The 23,944-nt window shown below is 34.6% G+C and overlaps 3 protein-coding genes across 3 annotated transcripts; 2 read left to right on the forward strand and 1 right to left on the reverse strand.

Moving 5' to 3' along the window:
* Positions 1-1,733: 1,733 nt before the first annotated feature.
* Positions 1,734-4,303, forward strand: LOC130950446 (elongation factor 1-alpha). Its single transcript, XM_057878935.1, has 3 exons — positions 1,734-1,866; positions 2,500-2,977; positions 3,062-4,303. Exons 2-3 carry the CDS (start codon positions 2,516-2,518, stop codon positions 3,941-3,943), a joined length of 1,344 nt encoding a protein of 447 aa, XP_057734918.1. The 5' UTR covers positions 1,734-1,866; positions 2,500-2,515; the 3' UTR covers positions 3,944-4,303.
* A 2,512-nt stretch (positions 4,304-6,815) lies between these two features.
* On the reverse strand, positions 6,816-8,232 carry LOC130950385 (uncharacterized). Its single transcript, XM_057878882.1, has 3 exons — positions 7,787-8,232; positions 7,399-7,686; positions 6,816-7,248 (listed from the first exon to the last, which is right to left on the reverse strand). Exons 1-3 carry the CDS (start codon positions 8,230-8,232, stop codon positions 6,816-6,818), a joined length of 1,167 nt encoding a protein of 388 aa, XP_057734865.1.
* An 8,127-nt stretch (positions 8,233-16,359) lies between these two features.
* Positions 16,360-22,753, forward strand: LOC130947616 (uncharacterized). The gene is made up of 13 exons (XM_057876325.1): positions 16,360-16,560; positions 17,377-17,592; positions 17,666-17,821; positions 18,616-18,698; positions 19,003-19,108; positions 20,115-20,182; positions 20,311-20,388; positions 21,108-21,172; positions 21,555-21,621; positions 21,712-21,894; positions 22,063-22,119; positions 22,229-22,324; positions 22,434-22,753. The coding sequence occupies exons 2-13, from the start codon at positions 17,382-17,384 to the stop codon at positions 22,569-22,571; spliced, it is 1,308 nt and encodes a 435-aa protein (XP_057732308.1). The 5' UTR covers positions 16,360-16,560; positions 17,377-17,381; the 3' UTR covers positions 22,572-22,753.
* Positions 22,754-23,944: the final 1,191 nt, after the last annotated feature.

The raw sequence follows: 23,944 nt of genomic DNA on the forward strand, positions 1-23,944 counted from the left end.
TTTAGATCACCTTGCCTCAAAGTGAATATTTCTTCTTACAATACTGATACCTTGAATACATCGTCCTGAAAATACCCGTGTTTCAAATCTTTCCACATATCCAAAGCAACATTATGCCACATCACGCTTTGTGCTATATTGGGACTAAGTGAGAGGGTGATCCAGGAGATGACGTAATCGTTGCATTGTTCACACACATCAAACAAAGGATCTGTTGATTCTGGTTTGCTGATGCTTCCATTCATAAATTTGATCTTGTTCTTTGAGTTTAGTGCACGCAACATGACCTTCTCCCGACTATGATAATTGTTTGAGCCTAAAATCATGGAGATTAGTGGTGAATCAAGACTCTCACCAGGATGCAGATAATAGGGACTTGTTGGATCTATGATTGAAGAGGCATGAGTTCATGGAGATTGAATCTGATTGATTTGTTGACTGACCATACTTGCTAGGGTTTGAAGATTGATTCTGAAAATTGTTGCATCAGGAACCAAATTCGAGGGACGATTAGCCATTGATAGAGACTTCTTTGAGGCAAAGAAATTGAAAGGAGAGAGGAGTTATTGATCAAGATTTCTCGAGTGCAAGAAATCGAACAGGATGAACAATCGAATCAAGAAAAAAATTCACTATAATTGAAAAGGAGAGAGAGATCGATTAGAGATCGATGAGAAATTGATTCAATAACTCTTCACCAACAGTTCAAGTTCTTCAACCTTGCTCCACACTCACCGCACCATGTGAAAATCGGTTGGAGCTATGAGCAACAAGGGATGAACATTGAACATTCAAGAACAAAGGAAGAGAGCTTCTGAACTCTAAATTCTTGATGTGAATTGCAGAGAGTGAAAACTTGATTAGTAAATCTCAATTGTTGATGTTACAGGTTAGGCTATATAATATAGTGTAAATGTCACTAACTAACTATCCTAGTTGGCATAAATACAACAAGTAGTTACATAACAGAAAAAAGTAATTGCCTAATTAACTCTGTGCATGTTAGCAAGTTACTTATATAGAGGAGCGTAAAGTGTGAGCAGAAGAGAGTGAAATCTAAAGGCACAGAGTTGGTTTACAATCATTGATACATCCTTAAATAAAATTTTATTTCGCAACAAATTATTCCTTGAACTATCGAATTTAAGAATATTAGAAAAAATGGTTTAATTACTCTATTAGTTCCTATAATTTTGCAAAATTTTCAATTAGATCTTAAAATGCATATAATTTTTTTTAGGTCTTGAAATGCATCTAAATTATGAGGCTAATTTACTTATTTTTGTGTAACACTCAATCATTAAATTTTATGATGTTTTTTAAAATTGCAAGAATAGGAAAATACGCTCTCTTTATATTGATATTTGATAGTATATTTTAACAAGAGGAGCGTATTATCAATATAAAGAGAGTGTATTATCCTGCTCTTACAATTTAAAAAAATATCACAAAATCTAATAATTGAGTGTTACACTAAAATTTTTTTAATATGTAAAAAAATAAACGAAATTCTGAACCCTTAATATATACCAACTAATTTAAACGAATTCAGCAACCCTAAAACAGGCCCATAAGAAATCGGGTCGACCCTTTAACCCGAGAGGTCTCAAACTTGTGCCGCCGCTTTGTAAGTTAACCAACGAGATCTTGGCTCATCGTTGGGGTTCAAATCTGCGCCAGATAAGCACAACAACGGGGACACAAACGGAATCTAATTCACAAATTTGAGGGCAATTACGTCAAAGTACCAAATTAGGTTCTGCTATATATATCCCTCTAACCCTTATCACTCATTCTCACTTTGCTCCCATACACTCTTCTCTCTTACTTGCGGCTAGGGTTTTTCGCGCATCTAGCTCTTCCAAGGTTCGATCTCTCGTTCTCTCTTATTTACCTTCTTTGATTTGCGCTATTCTTGTTTCAGTGATGTGATGTGATTCTGCATGCGATAGGCAATTATCGGTTTTCATATTTCATGTTCTTTTCTCACAAATCATGATTTTTTCAATTGATTTATGTTTCGCTATTTTTTAGTGTTATTTTTGTATTGTTTAGCTCTTCAGTTATTTTGTTTTAACGGACTTTGATTTCTGTCTTATTTATATTGAGGCTTTAAATGAATTGGCTTAGATTTATGACCTTGTTTAATTGAAAACGATAGCGAAACACCTTTGAAAAATCATTTATATTTCACGTTTCGATTTTTTCCTGGTTATCTCTGTATAGATCTGTTGCGTTTTCTGTGAATAACATGTTTCTATCTTTTAAATCTTGTATAGAGAATTAAGTATGAGATCTTATTTTATTCGCCCGATCTGCTGAAACTTTCTGTGTCTGCTTTATTTCTATTATTGTGTAGATATCGTGGTCTTAAATTTGTTTGAAGTTATTTCAAAGAGCATATTAGGATTTGTTTAGGTTTTGTTTTGGTTTTGGTTTGTTTATCATGTGTTGAAGATTGTTCCGAATACACATCTCACGGATCTATTTTATTTGCAGATCTTTGTTCGGAATCATGGGTAAAGAGAAGACTCACATCAACATTGTGGTCATTGGCCACGTCGACTCAGGAAAGTCGACCACCACTGGTCACTTGATCTACAAGTTGGGAGGTATTGACAAGCGTGTGATCGAAAGATTCGAGAAGGAAGCTGCTGAGATGAACAAGAGGTCCTTCAAGTATGCCTGGGTGCTCGACAAGCTCAAGGCCGAGCGTGAAAGAGGTATCACCATCGATATTGCCTTGTGGAAGTTCGAGACTACCAAATACTACTGCACTGTCATTGATGCTCCCGGACACAGGGATTTCATCAAGAACATGATTACTGGAACTTCCCAGGCCGACTGTGCCGTTCTCATCATCGATTCCACCACTGGTGGTTTTGAAGCTGGTATCTCGAAGGATGGTCAGACCCGTGAGCACGCTCTCCTTGCTTTCACCCTTGGTGTCAAGCAGATGATTTGCTGTTGCAACAAGGTGAGATGATTAAATAGAATATGACTTGATTGTCCCTTTCTGATTAGTTATTCAGTTTCTAATTGTTGCTTTTCTGTGCTATAGATGGATGCCACCACACCCAAGTACTCCAAGGCCCGTTATGATGAAATCGTGAAGGAAGTCTCATCCTACTTGAAGAAGGTCGGATACAACCCAGACAAAATCGCATTTGTTCCCATCTCTGGTTTTGAGGGAGACAACATGATTGAGAGGTCTACAAACCTCGACTGGTACAAGGGACCTACCCTTCTTGAGGCCCTTGACCAGATCAATGAGCCAAAGAGGCCATCAGACAAGCCCCTCCGTCTGCCTCTTCAGGATGTGTACAAGATTGGAGGTATTGGAACTGTGCCAGTGGGACGTGTTGAGACAGGTGTCTTGAAGCCTGGTATGGTTGTGACCTTTGGACCTACTGGACTGACAACTGAAGTTAAGTCTGTTGAGATGCACCACGAAGCTCTTACAGAGGCCCTCCCCGGTGACAATGTTGGGTTCAACGTCAAGAATGTTGCAGTGAAGGATCTTAAGCGTGGTTTTGTTGCCTCAAACTCCAAGGATGACCCTGCCAAGGAGGCCGCTAACTTCACCTCCCAAGTCATCATTATGAACCACCCTGGCCAGATCGGAAATGGCTATGCCCCAGTGCTTGATTGCCACACCTCCCACATTGCTGTCAAGTTTGCCGAGCTTGTGACCAAGATTGACAGGCGATCTGGTAAGGAGCTTGAGAAGGAGCCCAAGTTCTTGAAGAATGGTGATGCAGGTCTTGTTAAGATGATTCCCACCAAGCCCATGGTTGTGGAAACCTTCTCTGAGTACCCACCTCTTGGTCGTTTTGCCGTCAGGGACATGCGTCAAACTGTGGCTGTGGGAGTTATCAAGAATGTGGAGAAGAAGGACGCTACCGGAGCCAAGGTCACCAAGGCTGCCCAGAAGAAGAAGTGAATATTGCAGGGTTGTTCATCTGTTCAAGGGTACCAGCATCATCTCTTCAATAAGTATTTATCCCTTGTTCGAAGCTTCTGTTCTCCTTGTTTAGGAAGCGTGTTGGTCGGAACTAGTTACAGGTCTCCACCGTCGTCCCGCAACTTTTGTTCCCAGAACTGGGTTCTTGATCGACGGTGGCAAGATGAGGCTTTTTTGATTTTGTTATGAATTTTATTTTCTGCGGACTTTTATATTTTTATGGTCTTTCTGAGGATACTTTAAATTTTGTGTAAACTGTGCAGTGAATTTTAGGATTAGTCCTACACTGCTTATTTGTATTTTAAATACCAACTCTTAATTATGTTTTATTGTGTTTAATTGTGTTTATCTTCATATTCGATTTTCTTAATAGTGCGAATCGTAGTTATTCGGATTAAAATTGTTATATTTTTTAAGGCTTCCTTTTTGGTAGTCTTAATTAATCGTATAATACAACTTTGGTAAATAAATTTTAGTATTAATAAACAGGTTATTTTTGCTTTACTATCTATGTTAATATGCTAATTTAAATTATTTGTTAATATGCTTTATCATCTCAACAAATTAGATCAATTCTTTCAATACATTTTCGAAAAATGATATCACAATATACTATATATGGGTTATTATTCTTAATTGCCTTTAAATTTGTTTTATAACACCAAGAGATTGATGTGTAAAAACTTTGAACTTAGACCTCAATTGCTTCTTGAGCTAATGTTTATAACAATGGATTATAATAAAACGGGTAAGGGTAATCTCCGACTTTCCAATGTAAACATTATTATTCATTAAAATGTAGCCTTAATTGGAAATGTATAATATTTTTGTTTACAGATTAATGTTTAAATTAAATTTCGAGGTTCATAAATATTAATATTTGATAGCGTATTAGATTTTACTTATCTATTGGCCTGGGTGTGTTGGTGTTACAAAAGTTATTTTATTATTTATTTTGACGTAATTTTAAGTTTTTAACCCTTTCTACTCACTACATTTGAGTCGGAGGATTTATCCAGTCATCCAAATGAATCTAATCTAATTACCTATATACAAATAAGTTATTTATGTAAAATATATAATATATATTGAAAATATGAAAAAATATATATTTATATATAAATATATAAGTTAATTTGATAAATTATAATTATATATATAATATTTTTAAAAATATATAATACTCTTTATTGAAAAATATTATAAGTATTAATTAAATAAATCTTAACTCTATTATATTTTATTTCAATAATTTAATATAAAATTTGTTATTTTTTATTTTTTTTAATTTTTAATAGCATGTTAATTTTCAAAAAACGTGCACCCTTTATCTTTTTGGAGACATTAGCATTCCTTATTTCTATGTACCAATTCATCTCATTGTTTACCAAGAATTTTTTTGTTGTTTATTTTTAATTCTAATTTATAAACTAAAAATATATCTGTTTCATCTTATTTTGAGAAAAAATACTTTTTAGCTAAAAATTTAATTAATATATTTATAATTTTACAGAATAACCAAAAGTTTATCCTGAATTGAAATATAAAGACTTATTGTGAATTATTTTCTTTTTAAGAAAAGTCTTAGAATAATTTAAAGAGTTTACTTTGATTCCTTTTAGTTTGTGGTCTTACAATTATTATTTATATACTAAATATTTCTGATATTTAGATAAAAATATAATTGTTATTAATTAACAAAACAAATAACATATATTAATTATTAAAACATATTAGTATCAAATTTTTTTTTTAAAACAAAAGAGTTCAACACAAAAGTAGAGCGAAAAAACAAAGAATTAAAACAAGTCAACACTAATAGTAGCCACCTAGCAACTTACAAGACTTAGAACATCTCCCGTTTGTCATTTTCGACGTTACCATCAACAACAAAAGGGATCTTCACACCCCCACTCCTGGTAGCTAAGGAAAGACATGTTAATGGTGTCTTCCACACTTTTTTCTTTATTCTGAAATAGTCTCCTGTTCCTTTTCATCCAGACGGACCAAACTACTGCAAAGAAACAAATAAACCATTTCTTGCGCTCCTCCTTCCTAATAGTTGCACCTGTCGAGTTTAGAAAATGTTCCTTCACAGTACCGGGAAAGGACCATTATCTGTTAAGATGAGATAACGATGCGCAGTTGCGCACCATACCTGCCAAGAAAATTCACATATAAGAAATAAGTAATGAACACTTTCAACATCCTTATTACATAGAACACACATATTATCCTCATGATTAACTATTTCGAGTCGATACAAACTTTCTTTTGTATTCACCATGCCTATCAAGACAAACCAAACAAACAGCTCCACTCTTGGGGGGACTAATCCTTTCCAAATAGTCTTAGTAAAACTATAACTTGTTACGTCATTCCGAATCATTTCTTCCTGCACCACCTGCACAAATGAGTTAGTAGAAAAAACACATTGTCTATCTAACTTTCACACAATCCTATCCTCTCTGTCCGTCACTAGTTTAACCAGCCTCAAAGCGTCATGCAACTAATTCACAAGTTCTAACTCCCATTGGAAGTTTCAAATCCACTCTAACCCATCCGAGAACCCACATACCCTTATAACAGATCCTTTTTGGATTGAAACCGAGAAGAGCCTTGGAAACCTATCCTTCAGAGGGCCACAATATAACCAGACATTCTCCCAAAATTGAGTCCTTCTACCGTCTCCAACCTCCGTGGACAACCCAGTTATCATCTTGTCTCTTACGTGTTGCTCCTTAATCAGCAGCTGACAGATATCCTTCCATGGACCTCCTCTAGTAAGTAATACCTGGGTAGATAGTAGCTCGTTAGGATTGAGATTGTTGCAAGAGCATACCACCGTTTTTCACAACGGACATTCCTCCTTTGAAAACCTCCACAACCACTTAAACAAGAGTGCTGTATTACGGATCATCGCATCTCCAACTCCTAAACCACCTAGCTTTTTCGGAGCCTGAACCACTTCCCATCTAACCAAAGCTATGCCATTCCTACCATCCTCCTTACTCCACAAAATTTTTTTCTGTAATGAAATCAATTTCTCAGCAACAGCCTTCGGCATCTTATACAAACTTAAATAATATACTGGCAAGCTATTTAAGATAGTTTTGATAAGCACCAACTTTTCCGCTTTGTTGAGCACCTTCGACTTCCATGAGCTGAGTTTCTCCTCCACCTTGTCTATTATTGGCTTCCAAGTCTTGACCAGCCATGGATTAGCTCCTAGAGAAATTTCAAGGTATTTGATTGGAAGAGTAGCTTTCTTGCACTCCAACAAGCTGCACATACATCGCACTCACTGTTAATCACAGTTAATTGGAATCAAATTGGATTTGTTAAAATTGATGCTTAACCCCGAGATCAACTCAAAATAACGTAGAAGGCTCTTGTAGTTTTTAATAGTCTCCTCCTTTGGTGGACAAAACAACATAGAGTCATCTGCGAACTGAAGATGCAACAATTCTATATTGTCTCTCCCAATAAAAAAAGGGGATATACGTCCGTTTCTAACTACCTCTCCGACCATTCTATGTAGGACGTCAACAACGAGGACGAATAAAACGAGCAATAGTGGATCAGCTTGTCTCAAACCTCTTTCTATTATAAACGGCGTTGTTGTGAGCCATATATCAATACTGACATCAAGGTTGTACCAATAGACTCCATAACCTACTCCCTCCATCTTCACCCAAACCCCATCTTCTGCAGAACGATATCTACAAAGCTCCACTTAACTCAATCATATGCCTTTCAAAAATCTAGCTTGATAATTGCCGCTTCCTTTTTCCTTAACTTAAGCCATGCACAATTTCACACGCAATAAGTGCCCCATCATTTATTTTACAACCATTGACAAATGCACTCAGTGTCTCCCCAACCAGTCCTAGTATCATTTCTCTCATCCTCCTAACTAGCACATTCGAAATCACCTTGTACACACATCCAACCATACTAATCGGACAAAGGTCTTTGATTTCCTTAGCCCTAATGAACTTTGGTGCCAACGTAACCCATGTGATAATAGAGTCTTTTGGTAGTTTTGAAGTCTGAAAGAAAGCGGTCACAACTGGCATAAACTCGGTCCCAATCTCATCCCAGCACTTCTCAATAAAGTTCATGTTATACCCATCACTACCTGATGCTTTTGATGATTCACAGTTCCACACTGTCTCACTAATCTCTTCAACTGACGGCAATACCTCTAACGCCATAGAATCCTCTTCAGATATTCTAGCCACCAGTCCATCCCTGAAGCCCACCATAGGAGACTTCTCTTGATGATACAGTTACTTGTAAAACTCTGTGATGGCAATCTTTATTCTGACTGAATTTCTAACCAATCTTCCATTAATTACCAGTGCATCAATCCTGTTATTCCTCCTCCTTGAAGAAGCTATTTGATGGAAGTATCTGGTGTTTTTGTCCATGTCATTTGCATGCCTAGATCATGACATCTGTTTTCAATGCAATTCTTTTCTTACATATCATCTCTCACAGCAAGTCACCAACGCCTTCCTTCTTGCCTCCATTGTTCTGTCCTACACCCCACTACTTACCATGTCATCTATCTTCTTTATCTCTCCCTCAAACTTCAGAATTTTCTTATCCATGTCACCAAAATTGTCCTTGTGCCATCTTCCTAGAGTAACAGTCAAAGCCTTTAGTTTATCTGTGAAGCCTACCTCTCCTAGACCCCTCCATTCCTCTGTAACCATTATCAGAAAACCTTCATGTGTAAACCATGAGTCAAGGCTTCTGAACGGTCTTGAGTCACCTCTAATCTTTGTATCTTCCACTATCATTGGATAGTGATATGACAAACCCCTCAGACCTCCTCTTAGTCAAGTCTCTAGAGACTCCTCAATCCATTCCAAACTAACCATCATTCTATCAATCCGACTACATGAATGTCCTCTAAATCATGTATATTTACGGTCATTAAGCGGCAGGTCTACTAAGTGCATATCTTGTATCAAATTCTTGAATTCTTCAGCAGTTACTGCCAATCTATCCGCACTTTTTCTTTTCTCCACCTGTACAATCTCATTAAACTCCCCCATGAAACAGCAAGGGGCCTGGTATAATCCAGCAATATAGATTAACTCCTCCCACACAGCAAGTTTCTCATTTCTAGTATGAGCGCCATAAACCAAGAAGAATACGCAACTGAAATTATTGTTTACTAAAACCCCTTCAACACACAACTACCACTCTCCTATATGACAATTATTTATCTTAAACATTATTTCATCCCACATTAACAACAACCCACCCGATGCACCATCAGACGCAACATATTCTCATCCCACACTATCACACCCCCAAAGTCGTACTACATCAAATCTCGTCACAACTTGCCTTTTAGTCTCAATCAAACCTAACATATTCAGTCTACTTTTCGTCTTTAAGTCCTTTACCATTCTCAATTTTCCACCCCCTCAACTCACTAATATTCCATGAACTAAAAATCATTTTAAAAGATTATTACACGCCTTTTTTTTTATTCTTAGGCCTGCATCGTCTTGCTTTCGCCTTTTGTTTTGCCAGTTTTTTTTAGCATTTTCTTCATTTTGAACTTGAAGGATCGCCATAATATCGTCTTCTTCATTGTATAACATTGCACCGAACTCCACTACTAGTTCCCATGTCCTTCTGTTTTCCATCGTTTACTCTTTCACTCTTGAATTCCGTTTATCTCCCGCTCTGCCATCATTATCATCACCTACTCCCTCCGTTATAGCCTCCCCAATTTCATCCCCACCTTGCATCAAACTCTCGCTGCCTACCGTCGGGCCTCTACTTTTATTAGCAACATTAAATTCATGATCCACTTGCTCCTTTACCCAGATTCTACTTTCAGTTTCACCGCCAACATAATTCTCCCCCTCCGTGGCCATGTTCCCAACATCATCTCCCACATCGCTCACCTCTCTGATCCCTCCGGCATATTGACGTCCTCTTCATCATCACCATAGCCACTCGTCACTGAGCCTGCAACGTCCTCAATCCCAGCTTCACCAACATTCAGTCTGTCCCCAATAGAAATTCGTTTCAACAGAGCTTTAGTCTTATCCAACTCCTCATCGTCACCGGTTCCCTCATTTCTATGCACATTAGTTGCTGTATCGCGTTCCTCCGCGCCTGAGCTACTCGGGCAGACATCAACCCGAAGCACCATGGCACTCGTCCCATGGTTCGTCACCCTTGCTTCTCCGTCTCGGAATGACCAAGAAGCAGCATTTGAAGCACCGCCTCCATGCCCGTTTTCTCCCCCTCGTGCAACAGCGCTAGGAATGCGCTTCCTTTCTTCCCTGTTTGCACACTCCACCCGACCCGATAGAACACGGTGCAACCCACCCATACCTCCTGACCCAGCACCACTTAGGATTAGGTTTGAAGAAGGAATTGGGCCCAGCTGCAACATCAAACCCTTCTTGTAATAGCTTGTGTATCTGATCCAGTTTTCATTAGCATTAAGGATTTTTTTTTCCTTTATGACTCTCCCTCCCAGCCCATAAATTCTATTATCAAAAAGTTTCGATTTGCATTACAAGAAAGAATAATATTTGTAACAAAAAAAAAATTGTCACAAAAAATCAGAATTTTGAAACAAGAATTTTGTAACAAAAAAAGGGGTCGTTGTAGTATGTCCCGTTACAAAAAGTTTTTATAACAAAAAATGAAACTGTTACAATTCAAAGTAATATTTTGTAATAAAATTTTCTAATACAAAGAACCAAATGTCATTACAAAAGTAATAACAAATTTTGATGTTCAAAATATTTTTTGTGACAATATATTTTTTTCTATCATGAAATTTTGTTATAAAATGTAACTTAATTTTGTAATATTTTTTTCTTTAGTTACAAAAGCAAAATAATTAATTTTAACATTTTTTAATACAAATTGCATGCATAATTTGCCAAATTAATTTTTTAATGAAATGATATATTAACTATTTTACTGAACAAGTCAACATTTATATAATATGTAAAAATATACATAATTCAAATATGTTTTATTTAACTAAAATTATTTTAAAATAATATTACTGAGTACATTGATTAGTTCTACAAGTTATATTTCTTGCACAAGTTCAACCAAAAGTTAAAAGTCTAACATAGATTAGTGTCTTTGTGAATCAAAATATTCTTGAGCCCTCAAGGTAGCATGTTGTCACCATTTTAACACTCTTGTAAATAAGAAAAACCGAAACAAAAAATTAGAAACAAGATATAACACTAATTATAATTTTTTTCATTAACTTTTATCCAAAATTTTAGAAAAATTTTGGCAGAACCTCCCCTAAAACTTGAATATTTCCACCGTCTTTGGCTCTAACAAAAACAACCAATTCACAACTTATTTCTCCACCAATACACAACCAAATTTATCAAACCAAATAATAGGACATTTGTCATTTCTCAACCATGACACAAATAAAATGTGATAAATAGATCTATATACAAATTAAACTATATTAATAATATATGAATCATCTAGGAATATGTATTAAAACTTTAAGCAATTTTAGGAGTACCTTTAATTGTCTAGTTTCTTTCATTGTCAAAACACGTTATGAAAGAGTTCACACCAAATTGTCCCATGTCTCCGGAAGAACATTGTTCGGTAGGTTTTGAAGGCACTCCTCATCAGTTTGATACAACTCATAGTGTTTACGCAATCTTCAATGCCAACTTCGATAACAAATATTAGCCTTAGCTAAAATCATTTTGCGTATTACTTGCGTATCTGCTATATCAAACTTTTCCTACATACGATTGGTCAAAGTTAGTTAGCACAAATAAAGATTTAATACACATAATAGCAGAAAATATAAATATGTATTACCAAAACAATGTCACATATTTTTTGCTTGACATCATCTCCAACTTGACTCCATTGCTTTACATCCAAAGGAGCATTTTGTCTCGTAACTATACCCACTTTGGATGCAAAAAGATCAGCATGGATGCCATTAGGAGCTAAGTTGTCCAAAGAGATCGGCAATTTCAATTTCCAATTTGTCTTTGCTTTCAACACCCTATTTGTTGCAATCCCACACTAAGGTCTCCTTTTACCAATACGCGATGAAACAGGGGCAGTGGCTGATGCTGAAATAGGGGTTGTCGGTGACGAAATGGGGGCTGCCGGATTTGGAGAAGGGGCTGGTGTTGTAGAACTAGATGCAGTAGACCTTGTCAACCTTCGTGAGGTCATTATGTTACACAATCTACAATAAAACTCAGAGAGATAATATTAAAGAAATGAAATAATAAAATATCTACATCATCTAATACACAATTACACAAAGGAAAGTACATCAATAAAAGTGGACATGATTCAAAATATATTATACTTTTTAAAAAAGTTAAACAAATGGAACAAAAAGTGAATAACTTAGTAATTGCAAATATGATATGAATTCCTAAAGTTTAACTACTTTAAACTCAATCACTATCATATGCAAAAAGTGGATAACTCAGCAATTGCAAATATCTTGTGAACTCCAAAATAAAACTACTAAGAAGTCAATCACTATCATTTGAATCTTCTTTCTTCTACTTCTTGATCTATAGACATAGGCACGTCCACACTTGATTCCTGTATATCACCCCTGCCCAATTTTATCAACAAAAAAGAACAGCATGACATAACATAGCATCACAGCGACTATCATTTTTAAAAGGGCTCTAAGTAAACTAAATTCCGAGACGGTTCTCTATAACTCCGCAATACAAACTATCCTAATTCAATGCATTGTAAAAGACACAAAATCAATAAAATTAAATTAATATTTCTATATTAATAATGATGATGTAGTTACCTAAAACACTCCATTCACAAACAAAAAAATTTAAGAAAGCAAAAAGTATCAAAACCATAAAAAAAATGCAAAAAATAGAATCAAAATAATAAAACCCATAAAAAAATAGAATAAAAAAACCAACTCTCCAAATAACCTAAAAATCAGATTATCAACCATATTACACACTAATATTTTTAACCACAACAATATCAACAGAATCAACTAACAATATAGACCACAATATTTCAAGCTAACATCAAAAGACTATCAACTAACAATATAGTTAACAATACTCAAATAAACTGCACTTACCTTCAGCAGAGAAGCAATCAGACCAGACTAGACTAGCAACAGAGGGAGGAAAGCCAAATCAGACCAGCAGAAGCAGAGGACGATGCAGAATGAGCAGAGGAGCATAAACTATCCTAAGACACTACAATGTAAAAAACACAAAATTACTAACAAAATTTAATCAATATTTTTTCATTATTGAGGATAATGTAGTTACTAAGACACTCAATTCACAAAAAAATAAAAAATAAAAATCACTAAAAAAAGAAAGAAAAAAATAGAATCAAAATAATAGAACACATATACAAAAATTAGAATCAAATATCAACTCTCCAAATAACAAAAAATAAGATTATCAACCATATTACACACTAATATTTTCAACCACAACATCAGTAGAATCAACTAACAATATAGGGTTCACTATTTCAGCTAAAATCAGCAGATTATCAACTAATAATGTAGTTAAAAATACTCAAATAAACCAAGGCTTACCTTCAGCAGAGAAGTAATCAGACCAGAGGCAGAGGCAGAGCATGATGCAAACTACCGCAGAAAAGCAGAGCACGATGCGAACTATGCAGAAAAGCAAAGCTGACGGTGACCACGAACAGCAATGGCGACCATCACCACGAAGACCACTGCGACAACGACCATATGGCGATGGCACACACAACGGGACGAAGACCACCGAAGACCACGACACCACCGCACACGACACGACGGCGGAGGAGACAATGATAGTAGAGGAGATGAAGACAAGGCAGACATTTTCCAGAGGCTACGTACGCCGGTGCTTCTTCCCGCAGGAGCTCTATTGTGCTTCGTGGAGTAGTAGATGGCGTAGAAATAGGGTTGAGTGAGACTCAAAGTGAGGGAGTAGGAACTTAAGGTTTTTTTTACTGCTTTACTTTATTACTTTTTACACTTTTGCTTTTAGTATTTTTTTTCTTTTATATTTATTTACTGTTATTTATATTTATAATTTAATAAAATTTCTTTAAGTTACATAAATTAAATTTTAGTTAACTTAAAAAATCTGATTATTAATAAAATATATATATTAATTTTTTAAAAGAAAATAAAATAATATTTATAATTTTTAAAAATTAATGAATACAATCCGCATGTAAAAAAAATTATTTTTTGAAACAAAATAAAATTATTTTGAAAAAAATATATACACAATTTTTCTTTTTTTCTTAAAGTGTTTAATATTTTGAAAAAGAAAAATTGTTATAAAATATACTTATATTTTGTGACAAATAATTAATTTGTTACAAATAATATTAAATTTTGTGGCAAATTAATTGTTTGTTACAAAACAATTAGAGTTTTTGAAACAAAAAGATATTTTGTTATAAAACAATTAGAGTTTTTGAAAAAAAAATATTTTATTGCAAAATATTTTAAATTTTTGTAACAAAACACCATCTCGTTACAAAAACTAACATAATTTGTAACAAAAGAAATCATGTTGTTACAAAAGATTATCATGTTTTGTAACAACTTAAAATGTTGTTACAAAATATTATTCTTTTTGTAATAATCACCAATTATTATTACAAAAAATCATTTTTTTGTAACAATTTTAAATTTGATATAAAATATTTGTTACAAATGTTCCATTTTCTTGTAGTGTTGGTTCTTTTAGAATTTTCTTCATCACTCATAATATCCCCTCCCACCAAACCAGCCATTCCTGTAATATCCTGTAGATTTGAATCATATGTTACCATTTTCATGAGATTTATTTTTGAATTATCATTACACCACTCATTCAAAATATCTTCTGAAATTACCAATCTGTCCTTATCTTCTTCACTCTCCCTCGTCACCATCATGAGCAACTCTGCCGCCTGATCGCTGTATTCCGGCATGTCTATTTCCCTTGCCGACTTTACAACCGTTTCTACATAGTCACTTTTTGCACCGCTATGTCACTGCTTGCTGCTTTTGCTGCCAGCTGCAATATTTTTCAAGTTACACCCCAAACCATATGTCTCTCCTCCCACCTCATTTACCAATACATCAAACCCACTGAGGCCTATTGTAGTATGTATCCATTCGTTGATTACGTCCAACACGCAGGTATCAATTTGCACGCGTCCAACACTAAAGGAGTTGCACGATTTTGACATATTATCACATCCAACTACTTCGCCCCATTGACTTCCTATCATTTTGAAAGTTTCCACTAACCAGACATGCAAAGGAACTCCAAAGTATTCTAACCACACTCTTCTAGTTTCACTTCGCTCCGCTTCCTCCCATCTCCATATGCTATGGAAGAACTGTATGAAACTATTCATCTTAAAGGAGTAAGTTTTTTCAGCGTTCAGCACACAGTCGAACGTTAATAGAGTTTTATACGTACCCAGTTCTCATACTTGGATGACTTGAGGCAAGTTTTTCGCAATTTTTTAAAGAATTAAAATCGATGGCCTTTGTCGTCCCTCCCACTAGGCTTCTCGGCAACCAATCTAAATTTTCTTTTGCCACCGCTACCTCCATTTTTTTGTCCACCTGTTCTCATGTGGATCCTGTTCTTTGTTCTCCTTTCTGACTTCTTTTGTATTTAGTCGTGCATCAACATGAGCCTCTTCGCGTTGTGGTTGTCGAACAGTATTGTTTTGATTATCTTCTCATCTCGGCGCCCTCTTCGTGTCACACACATCCGACTTCCTCCTGTACTTCACTTCCCTCACAGACACAGCTTTCCCTCTCAACCTCATTCGATTCATATCCCTTATCGCCTTCAAAGTCCCTCTCTTCGTAGTGTATCGTATGAATGCAAAAATGTATATATTATCCCTTTTTTGTTTACGTGATAAATATAAGTCATTTACGCGTCCCGTCTAATTGAACAACCGAAACAGTTCTCTCTACGAGATATCTTCGGAAAGATTATCCATGAAAATGGAGAAAAACTCATGCTCTATACATCGATACTCTTCTCCTCGATTCCAAATTTTTGGATTTTTGTCAAAATAATATCTACTATAAAAGAGATATAAATTAGATTGTTTATATTAAGATCTATCATATACTCTAAAGATACAAGTTAAGATTATAAATTAAATGGAAATACAAAAATTTAAGTTTTCAATATACCATTTATTTTATATCTATTAAATAAAAAAATTTAATACTTTTTACTAATGATAAACTTTTCATATTAACCAAACCCTTTATATTATTACCTAATTAGAGATTGTTATACCTACAGAACCTTGCTCTTATTATTTAAAAACTGATGTACTCCATAAGAAATAATTTAAGAATATAGCTTCTGAAAACAAAACAAGGTAAATAAAACAAAGAAGGAAGAAAACAAAGGTAAAGAAGGTTTTGGTGTTAAGAAAGAGCAATAGAAGAGAGAGAGAGAAGAGAAACACAAACACCTTCTGAGGTTTGGTGTGAGCTCCTTGCACTGTTGGATCTTCTTCTTCTTCACTTCTCGCTCAACATTCATCTTCTCACATCTCTGGTAATAATCCCTTCACCTTTTCGGGTTTTTTGTTTTCGTTTTTTCAAAGTATCCATTTTTATTTCATTATCGATTGCCCAGATCGTTCAAAGCTTCCACATAAGCTATTCACTATGTATGTGCCCAAATTATTCAATATTTAGCTTCTCGGTTTCACGAAGAACATGTTTCATTTGGTACACTTTCTAGGAAGAAATTATTTATAGGGCAAAAAAGGTTATATATTTTCCTTTCAAAAAAAGAAAGAGAAAAAACTCGCTTGAATTTTTAAGTTTTTCATGCAATCGCACTGGATATGGTGGTGCATTCAGTGACATTGGATTGACTCAGATGGATTTTTATTTATTTATTTATTTATTTGTTTTCTCTTTTCCTTTCTCTTGTAGTGATTGTATTTTGTTTGTCAGTTGAAAATCCCTTTTGGAAAGGTCAAGTAGGAGGAAGAGATTTAGTTAGCCAGGTGCAATTGTTATATGAATCCGGCATTTGATGTTGTGGCCTTTTGAATGATTTTGGAGCCATGTTTCAGTGGCTATTCAGAGGCCATGATTTTCATGAATCTGTTATTTTGTTTTCCCTTTCACTGAGGAGAAAATGTGTGCGTGCACGCGTGCATGTGTGTGTGTGTGTCATCTTTGTAATGAGAATATAAATGCAGTTATTGCAAATTAGGCACTAATTAGAATTTTAAAAGCAATCATGAGTCATGACTGGTTTACTTATCTTCACAACAGTTAGGTAAAATATTGAACTGAAGTACTAAATTTCTTGTGTGTATTATGTATATAGTTCTAAGAATTGTTTCTTGAGATGTAGGAAACATGCAGAGTCCAGATGCAAATCGGCTTCCCGAGGTTGATTCCTTGCCGGATGGGTTTGTGGAGAGCACTACAGATCCTGTTGCTCCTCCAACACCATCTTCTGAACAAGAGAAACCCCCGAATAACTACACGGAGGATGGTTCCTCAGACCTCACTCGAACTCGTGAATTATCAAATGAGTTGGGAGAAAAAGAGTTTCAAAACAATCATGGTAAGAAAAATCAGGGAGAAACTATAAACTTCTCACGTTCAATTGTCTAAAGCACATACTTTTGATGCTTCAGACTGCTCAGTGGAAGTTCAAAATGATAGCTGTATGCGACAGGAAGAAGGCACACAGATTACACCTCCTGTGGCCAAGTCTGCTTCTGATGCTATGCAATCTGGATGCTGTACAGTGAAGGATAAGCAACATGGTGAATCTCAAAGTTTAGATAAATGTAATTATCCTAAGCCTTAATGCTCCCTTTTGTAGATGTTGTAACCAGTAAATGCATGGTAATTGTTATTATTATATATCTTGGGAATTGCATGAATAACAGTTTTCTTGAATAAAGACTTGGTCAGTTACATCAGGTTAGCCAATTTTGATCATGTTGGTGAAACTATGTCATGTATTTATTTCCTAGTGATACGTGTATGATGCTTCTGGAAACTATATCAACATAGCACCTAAGACTAAGACCTAATAATTTTGCACACTTTGGTGCTTCTCTCCACCTACATTCTCTTCCTCTTTTATTTTTACTACAAATTCAACATAAAGTATTTTACATTGAGGTCAAATCAGTTCTAGATAACTTTATGGGAAGTTGATAAAAACATTTGGATTACCTAGACTAATATCCATGATTACTTTGCTGGCAAAAACCAAATTGAGTATGCAAACTTTTAAGACTTTTTCGGTTTTACAGATGAATGAAATCTCAATATCTCATCAACAAATATTTCTTATATTTCTCTTGTGCTGCTGGACAATGCACCACACTAACTAGCTTCCGGAAACTGTTTCAATCAATGGATTCATGCTTGCTTGAACTTAGAAGATAATTTTTCATGTGCGCTTTTTATACAACAGAAAAATAATAGAGATAAATGTAAAGAATTACTCATGTCTGCAAAATACTTATTTGCTAGTTGTTACAATATCCCCTCACTGCATTTATGTGTTCTAGTGCTTTCCTATAGTATCTGACATGGTTTTGTTTCTTTTTTTTTATCCCGTCCTTTGCAGCAACTGTTGAACCTTCGCAGACAAAAGCAGCAAAGGATACATCTTCACCAGATATGGTTGACTCTTCAAAAAACAGAAAACCAGTTAGTAAATTTATCCTGTTAATTCTCATCTATCCACACATGGATTAGTACATATAAATATATCAGCCGTTCTATACATTCTGATGCTCTTGCTCAATAAGTTTAAAAGGATTGTTTTTGCAGTATTCATATTTGAGTTAAAGAGATTTGATTGGGTGAATACTTTTTGCTATATATTTCCTCATTTTCGTCAGTATTAGCAGATATGTGTCATGTTCCCTTATTTTTGTTTAATACTATATATGAACATATGAGAATGAGACAACCTTTGGAAGGGACTGAACAGTTAAACTTAATTTCTTAGGAAACTGGTGAAAAGCGTAAGAGTGCAAAGCGTACACTTAAATCAGAAAAGGAGCTTTTGGAGTTTTCACTGAAGTATCAACAAGTGTTGGCAGAAAGAGATGCTGGTATGTTGCAATGAGTAATCTGACTTTGCTTATTAATTTGAAATATACTCTACAAAGCCTTTGCAAAGCTTCAAATTATTGGAATTTTTACTTCATATCAGTATTAGACTAGATAATTTTAAGGGATTTTTGCTGCATTGATCAAATACCTCAGTAATTTGAGTGCTTACAGTGGTAATTTGTAATGGATTATGTCATTTTATTGTGCTGTTTTGGTCTTCCTTCTGTATGTATGATTTCTCTTTTATTGAACCCTACTTAGTAGGAAAAAGCTTAGTTGTTGTTATGTTATTTCTCTTACAAATATTAAATCGAGGTATCCATTCTATGATAAACTTACCTTCCAATTTTGTGCCTTTAGTGGGCCTAGTATTTCCGGCACTTGCAATGGCTTCTTTATTTCTTTATGTTCAAAAGAACAAGATCTTTCCATTTTCTAGTACCATGGCCAAAATGAACTACCGCTTCCATCATCTCTTCCAACGTTATGTTCCAGTATCTTTTAAGACAAAAGAAAGTAAGGAGGAGGACGAAAGAACAAAAAAAGAACAGTAACGTTCCTCCTTATCCATACCTAGCTACCGACTATGGGATCCAACTATCATTGTTCACACGTCACATGTGGATTGGTGGATTTCTCATAGTTGGTGCTGCTGCGCACGCATCTATTTTTAATAGAAAGATATCTATATAATATCTTATTTATATATTTCTTTTTATATTTCTATATTTATTTTTATACTTATTTTTATTCAAAAAGAATAATATATATTAATAAAATAAAAAACGAAATCCAATTTTATTAATAATTAGATATATGTGTAAGACATATTTTCTTAATTCTAATCGACTGGGCGTATTGTGTCGATTCTTTTGAGTAATATATCTGGAAATACCCGTCGATTCCTTATACTCTTATGTAATCTCAAATAAAGGGAAGCATCTCATTTGATAAAACGTTGATGTTAATTTTTTCTTTCCACTGACTGTTGCCTTCTTTATGTAGCTCTTGCTGTTCGAGATAAGCTTGAGTCACTTTGTAGGGAGTTACAACGTCAAAATAAAATGTTGATGGTATATTTCTGTTGCGCTGCTACATCTTAAGATTGATTAGTTGCCAAATTAAAGCTCTCTTATCTTTGCATTTAGAGTGGCTACTTTTCTTGGGCCAATCTTATGGTCTGTATCAAAACTATTTTCAGGAAGAATGCAAACGTGTATCGACCGAGGGGCAAAACTTGAGGCTGGACCTTTCAACCAAGTTTCAAGATGCAATCAAGGTTTGATCATTCTCTCTTGTTTAGCGTGTATGATACTGAAATATAGTGCACATTTGATATATTAGGAAGATGTAAAGGATACTTAAAGGCTTGAGTTTAACTTAGCAATAAAAATGTATAACACATTAATTCAATTTAATCTTTGAGCTGTGCATAGAGGTATGAGAGGATCAGATGAGTTGCCTTTCTCTGTGATCGGGAATCTTATATCTCCCTTGTCATTGAAGATACAATTGCAGCTCTTGAGCAGTGTAATCTTCGTCAAACATAAAGCGGCGTGACCCCTAAACAAGTTAACTTCTGACCTTCATCTTATACGAACTTCCCTTAAAACAATAAACCTCAATCAGATCTAACTAACTACAGTCTAATATACTCTATAAAGAGGAAACACTGGCTACCATGAATAACTTATTTGATAAAGATTGAACAAAAAATATCACCTAAAAGGGCCATGATTTTAACAAAGAAGAAATATTTTTTCCTTGCTGCCCCATGATTGTATCATCAATTAGCTTTTTCAGTTGTTATAAAGAAACCACAAAGTTACAGTTGGTGTAATGGTCACAGATATTTGCACAGCAATAATGATTGAGATTGAGATAATATGTTTCAATGTAATAATACCATAAATGAAACTTTTTTTCCTTTTAAAATTTCTTTTTCTCATTTGTGACTATTAGCATTTTGGTGATTTTTTTCACCAATTTCTGTTGCAGGATGTGAGCAATAAGCTTGAAGAGCGAAAGGATGAGTGTCTTACTCAGCTTAAGGAAAATGACATGTAAGACCTCGAGAGCTGATATATTAATATGTTCAAACTTGTGCATATTTTATTTTTGGAAAATACTTAATCACAATAATAACCAGAATTTTGTTATCAAAACATTTAACCTGTGCATAGATTTGCTCTTTTAGCTGATCCAACCATTGTCACTGAATTTATATAAATTCTGGAAAAAAAATTATTGCATACAACATGAGTCTTGAACCTGTCTCAATCCGCTCACCGTAGTGCTTTGTTCTTTATTTATCATTTATTTATTTATTGTATGGTACATTTATTCTTTAAAAAAACAATAACTGAATGCCTACAATATTGTTTTATTTAACTGTGGAATTGTATTTAGTTGAGCAGAAAATAATTTGCCATGATTTCAATACAGGTTAAGAAACAAGCTAAAGCAGCTTGCTGATCAATATGAACTATCTGAACAGCAGTATGCCCAGAAGGTAATGTTTGTATCATCCTACGATTAGTCATGTTTATTCATTTTTTGGAATCGATAACCTGTAGTGATTATTTTATGTCTGAATCAACAGTTGAAGCAAAAGACATTGGAACTTCAGCTCGCTGATTTAAGAGTTAAGCAACACGAGGAAAAATTGGTTCAAGAACAGTCTCAGATTAAAGTATATGCAGAACAAGTGTCTCAGCTATTAGCGACAGAAAAGAATTTACGCATGCAGCTGACGACTGATGGAGAAAAATTCCAACAATTCCAGGTTTCATTTGATTCTCTTTGTATTAAAATCTATTTTACGCCAATGAGTTCGTTGTTATCTTATGTTATGTTGATATTGACTTGATGTTTGGATACAGAGACTTGTTGTACATATCATTGCTAGATGCTTATATTTTATGACTACAAGTTTTGATGCATTGAGTTTCAGGAAGCATTGTCAAAAAGCAATGAAGTTTTCGAAACATTTAAAAACGAAATTGAGAAGGTATACTTCACTTCTCTTTGGGTTCTTCCTGGAGTAATGCTGGTTTTACTATGCTGAGTGCAAATATAAAGTCTTTGATCTTTTCCTCTATTGTGGTTGTAACTACCAGATGGCGAAATCAATCAAGGAACTCAAGAAGGAAAATCAATTCTTGAAGAGTAAATCCGAAAAGTCTGATATTACGCTTATAGAGTTAGTTGATGAGGTATAGCCTGCAGTTCCATTTTTTCATTGCGCGTACTGCTTGTTTTCCATGAGTGTTTTCATTGTCAAAAATGTGTGAAATTTCACTTGTTAACATCTGATCTGAGCAGCGCGAGCGGTTGAAGAAACAACTGGAAAAAACAACGAAACAGAAGGAGAAGCTTGAGTCGTTATGCCGGTCGCTTCAGGCAGAAAGGAAGCAAAGTTCCTCTGAGAACAAAAGCAGCAACAATTCAGTTTCATCATGAAGAAAATAGTTGGTTCTAAGCATTCCTAGAGACTTGTGGAAGGAAATGTATAATTCTAATACTCTTTTTTTTTTGTATCTAATCTAGCATGGCTTGTTTTGTCAGGGAACTTTCATGCAATCATGTAATTTCATAATTCTGATTCTTTTGTTATGATACTATCTTATTATATTTTTCTTAAAGATGCAAAGCAGGGTTTTTAGAACATCCTTTGCATATTAGTTAACTATAAAATATCAAAGCGTGACACTATATGAGATTCTTAAATTACATCCAGTCTTAGATGAAAGTTGAACTCGGATGCAGCATTTAAGGTAGCGTTTGGTGGAGAGATAGAGACGGAAAGACTGAGACTGAGAATGTGCCATCTGAACTAAGCCTCAAGCTATAACAAGGGAAATACTAAATATTGCATATTCCAAACAATTGATCTTGGTTAAACAAAAGATAAGTTGGGTTGTCTCTGTGATTTCAAGATCACAGGTTCAAAACTTAGAAGCAGCTAGCAATATGCAATTAACAGGTCAGCATACTAATTTTTTGAAGATAAGAAGAAACCTTAAATACTAAAAGATGCTGGTGACTCCAAGTAACATGATTGCAAATTTGCCAATGTATCTCAAACAATGAAAACTAACCGATTTTTTTTTCAAAGAACATAATAGTATGTCGCCATAGGTTAAATTATTTTATTAGACTTTATAATTTTATTAAATTTGTAATTACGTCTTTACATTTTAAAAGTTTTAAATTGGTTTCTGCACTAACTTTAATTATTCCAAAAGCATTTAATTTAACTATATATGTTAAGACATATTTGCAAATAGTGTAAGATGGATGAAAATATTTTTAGAGCATAATTATTGAAAAAGATCTAATACAAATTTAAAATAATATAAAGACTCAATTAAAAACTTCTAAAATGTAAGAATTCCAAAGTGGTTATCCAATGTTGATTGAAGATTTATTAGGAGGCTATCGATCACTTGTCCCAGTTCATCATAAAGATTTCCCAAAAGTAACTTGGCCAAGTTAAGTTTGCGCTTGTCATGAATCAGAGCAGCCATTGTGATGTATAGATTTTGCATTGAAACACTTCTTGAGCAAAAGACTATAGCATTGAGCCAATAGCATAGAAAGGTTATATGCTCATCATTTACGATTGGACTATCTTTTTCTCCCATGTTTTGCCAGATAAATTTCCAATAAGAGTTTTTTAGGACAATATTGTATTTGTGCTCAGGTTTCATATAAGTCCTGTAATAGTTGCTACATCGAAAAGTGTGAGTCCGACCATACCACAAAATAGATGAAATTAAAGTTGTTGGTGGTTTTATTCCAAAAACATAATGCAGTCCCAATCATCAAATGAT

Source organism: Arachis stenosperma, chromosome 9 (assembly GCF_014773155.1).
Source record: "Arachis stenosperma cultivar V10309 chromosome 9, arast.V10309.gnm1.PFL2, whole genome shotgun sequence".
NCBI lineage: Eukaryota > Viridiplantae > Streptophyta > Magnoliopsida > Fabales > Fabaceae > Arachis > Arachis stenosperma.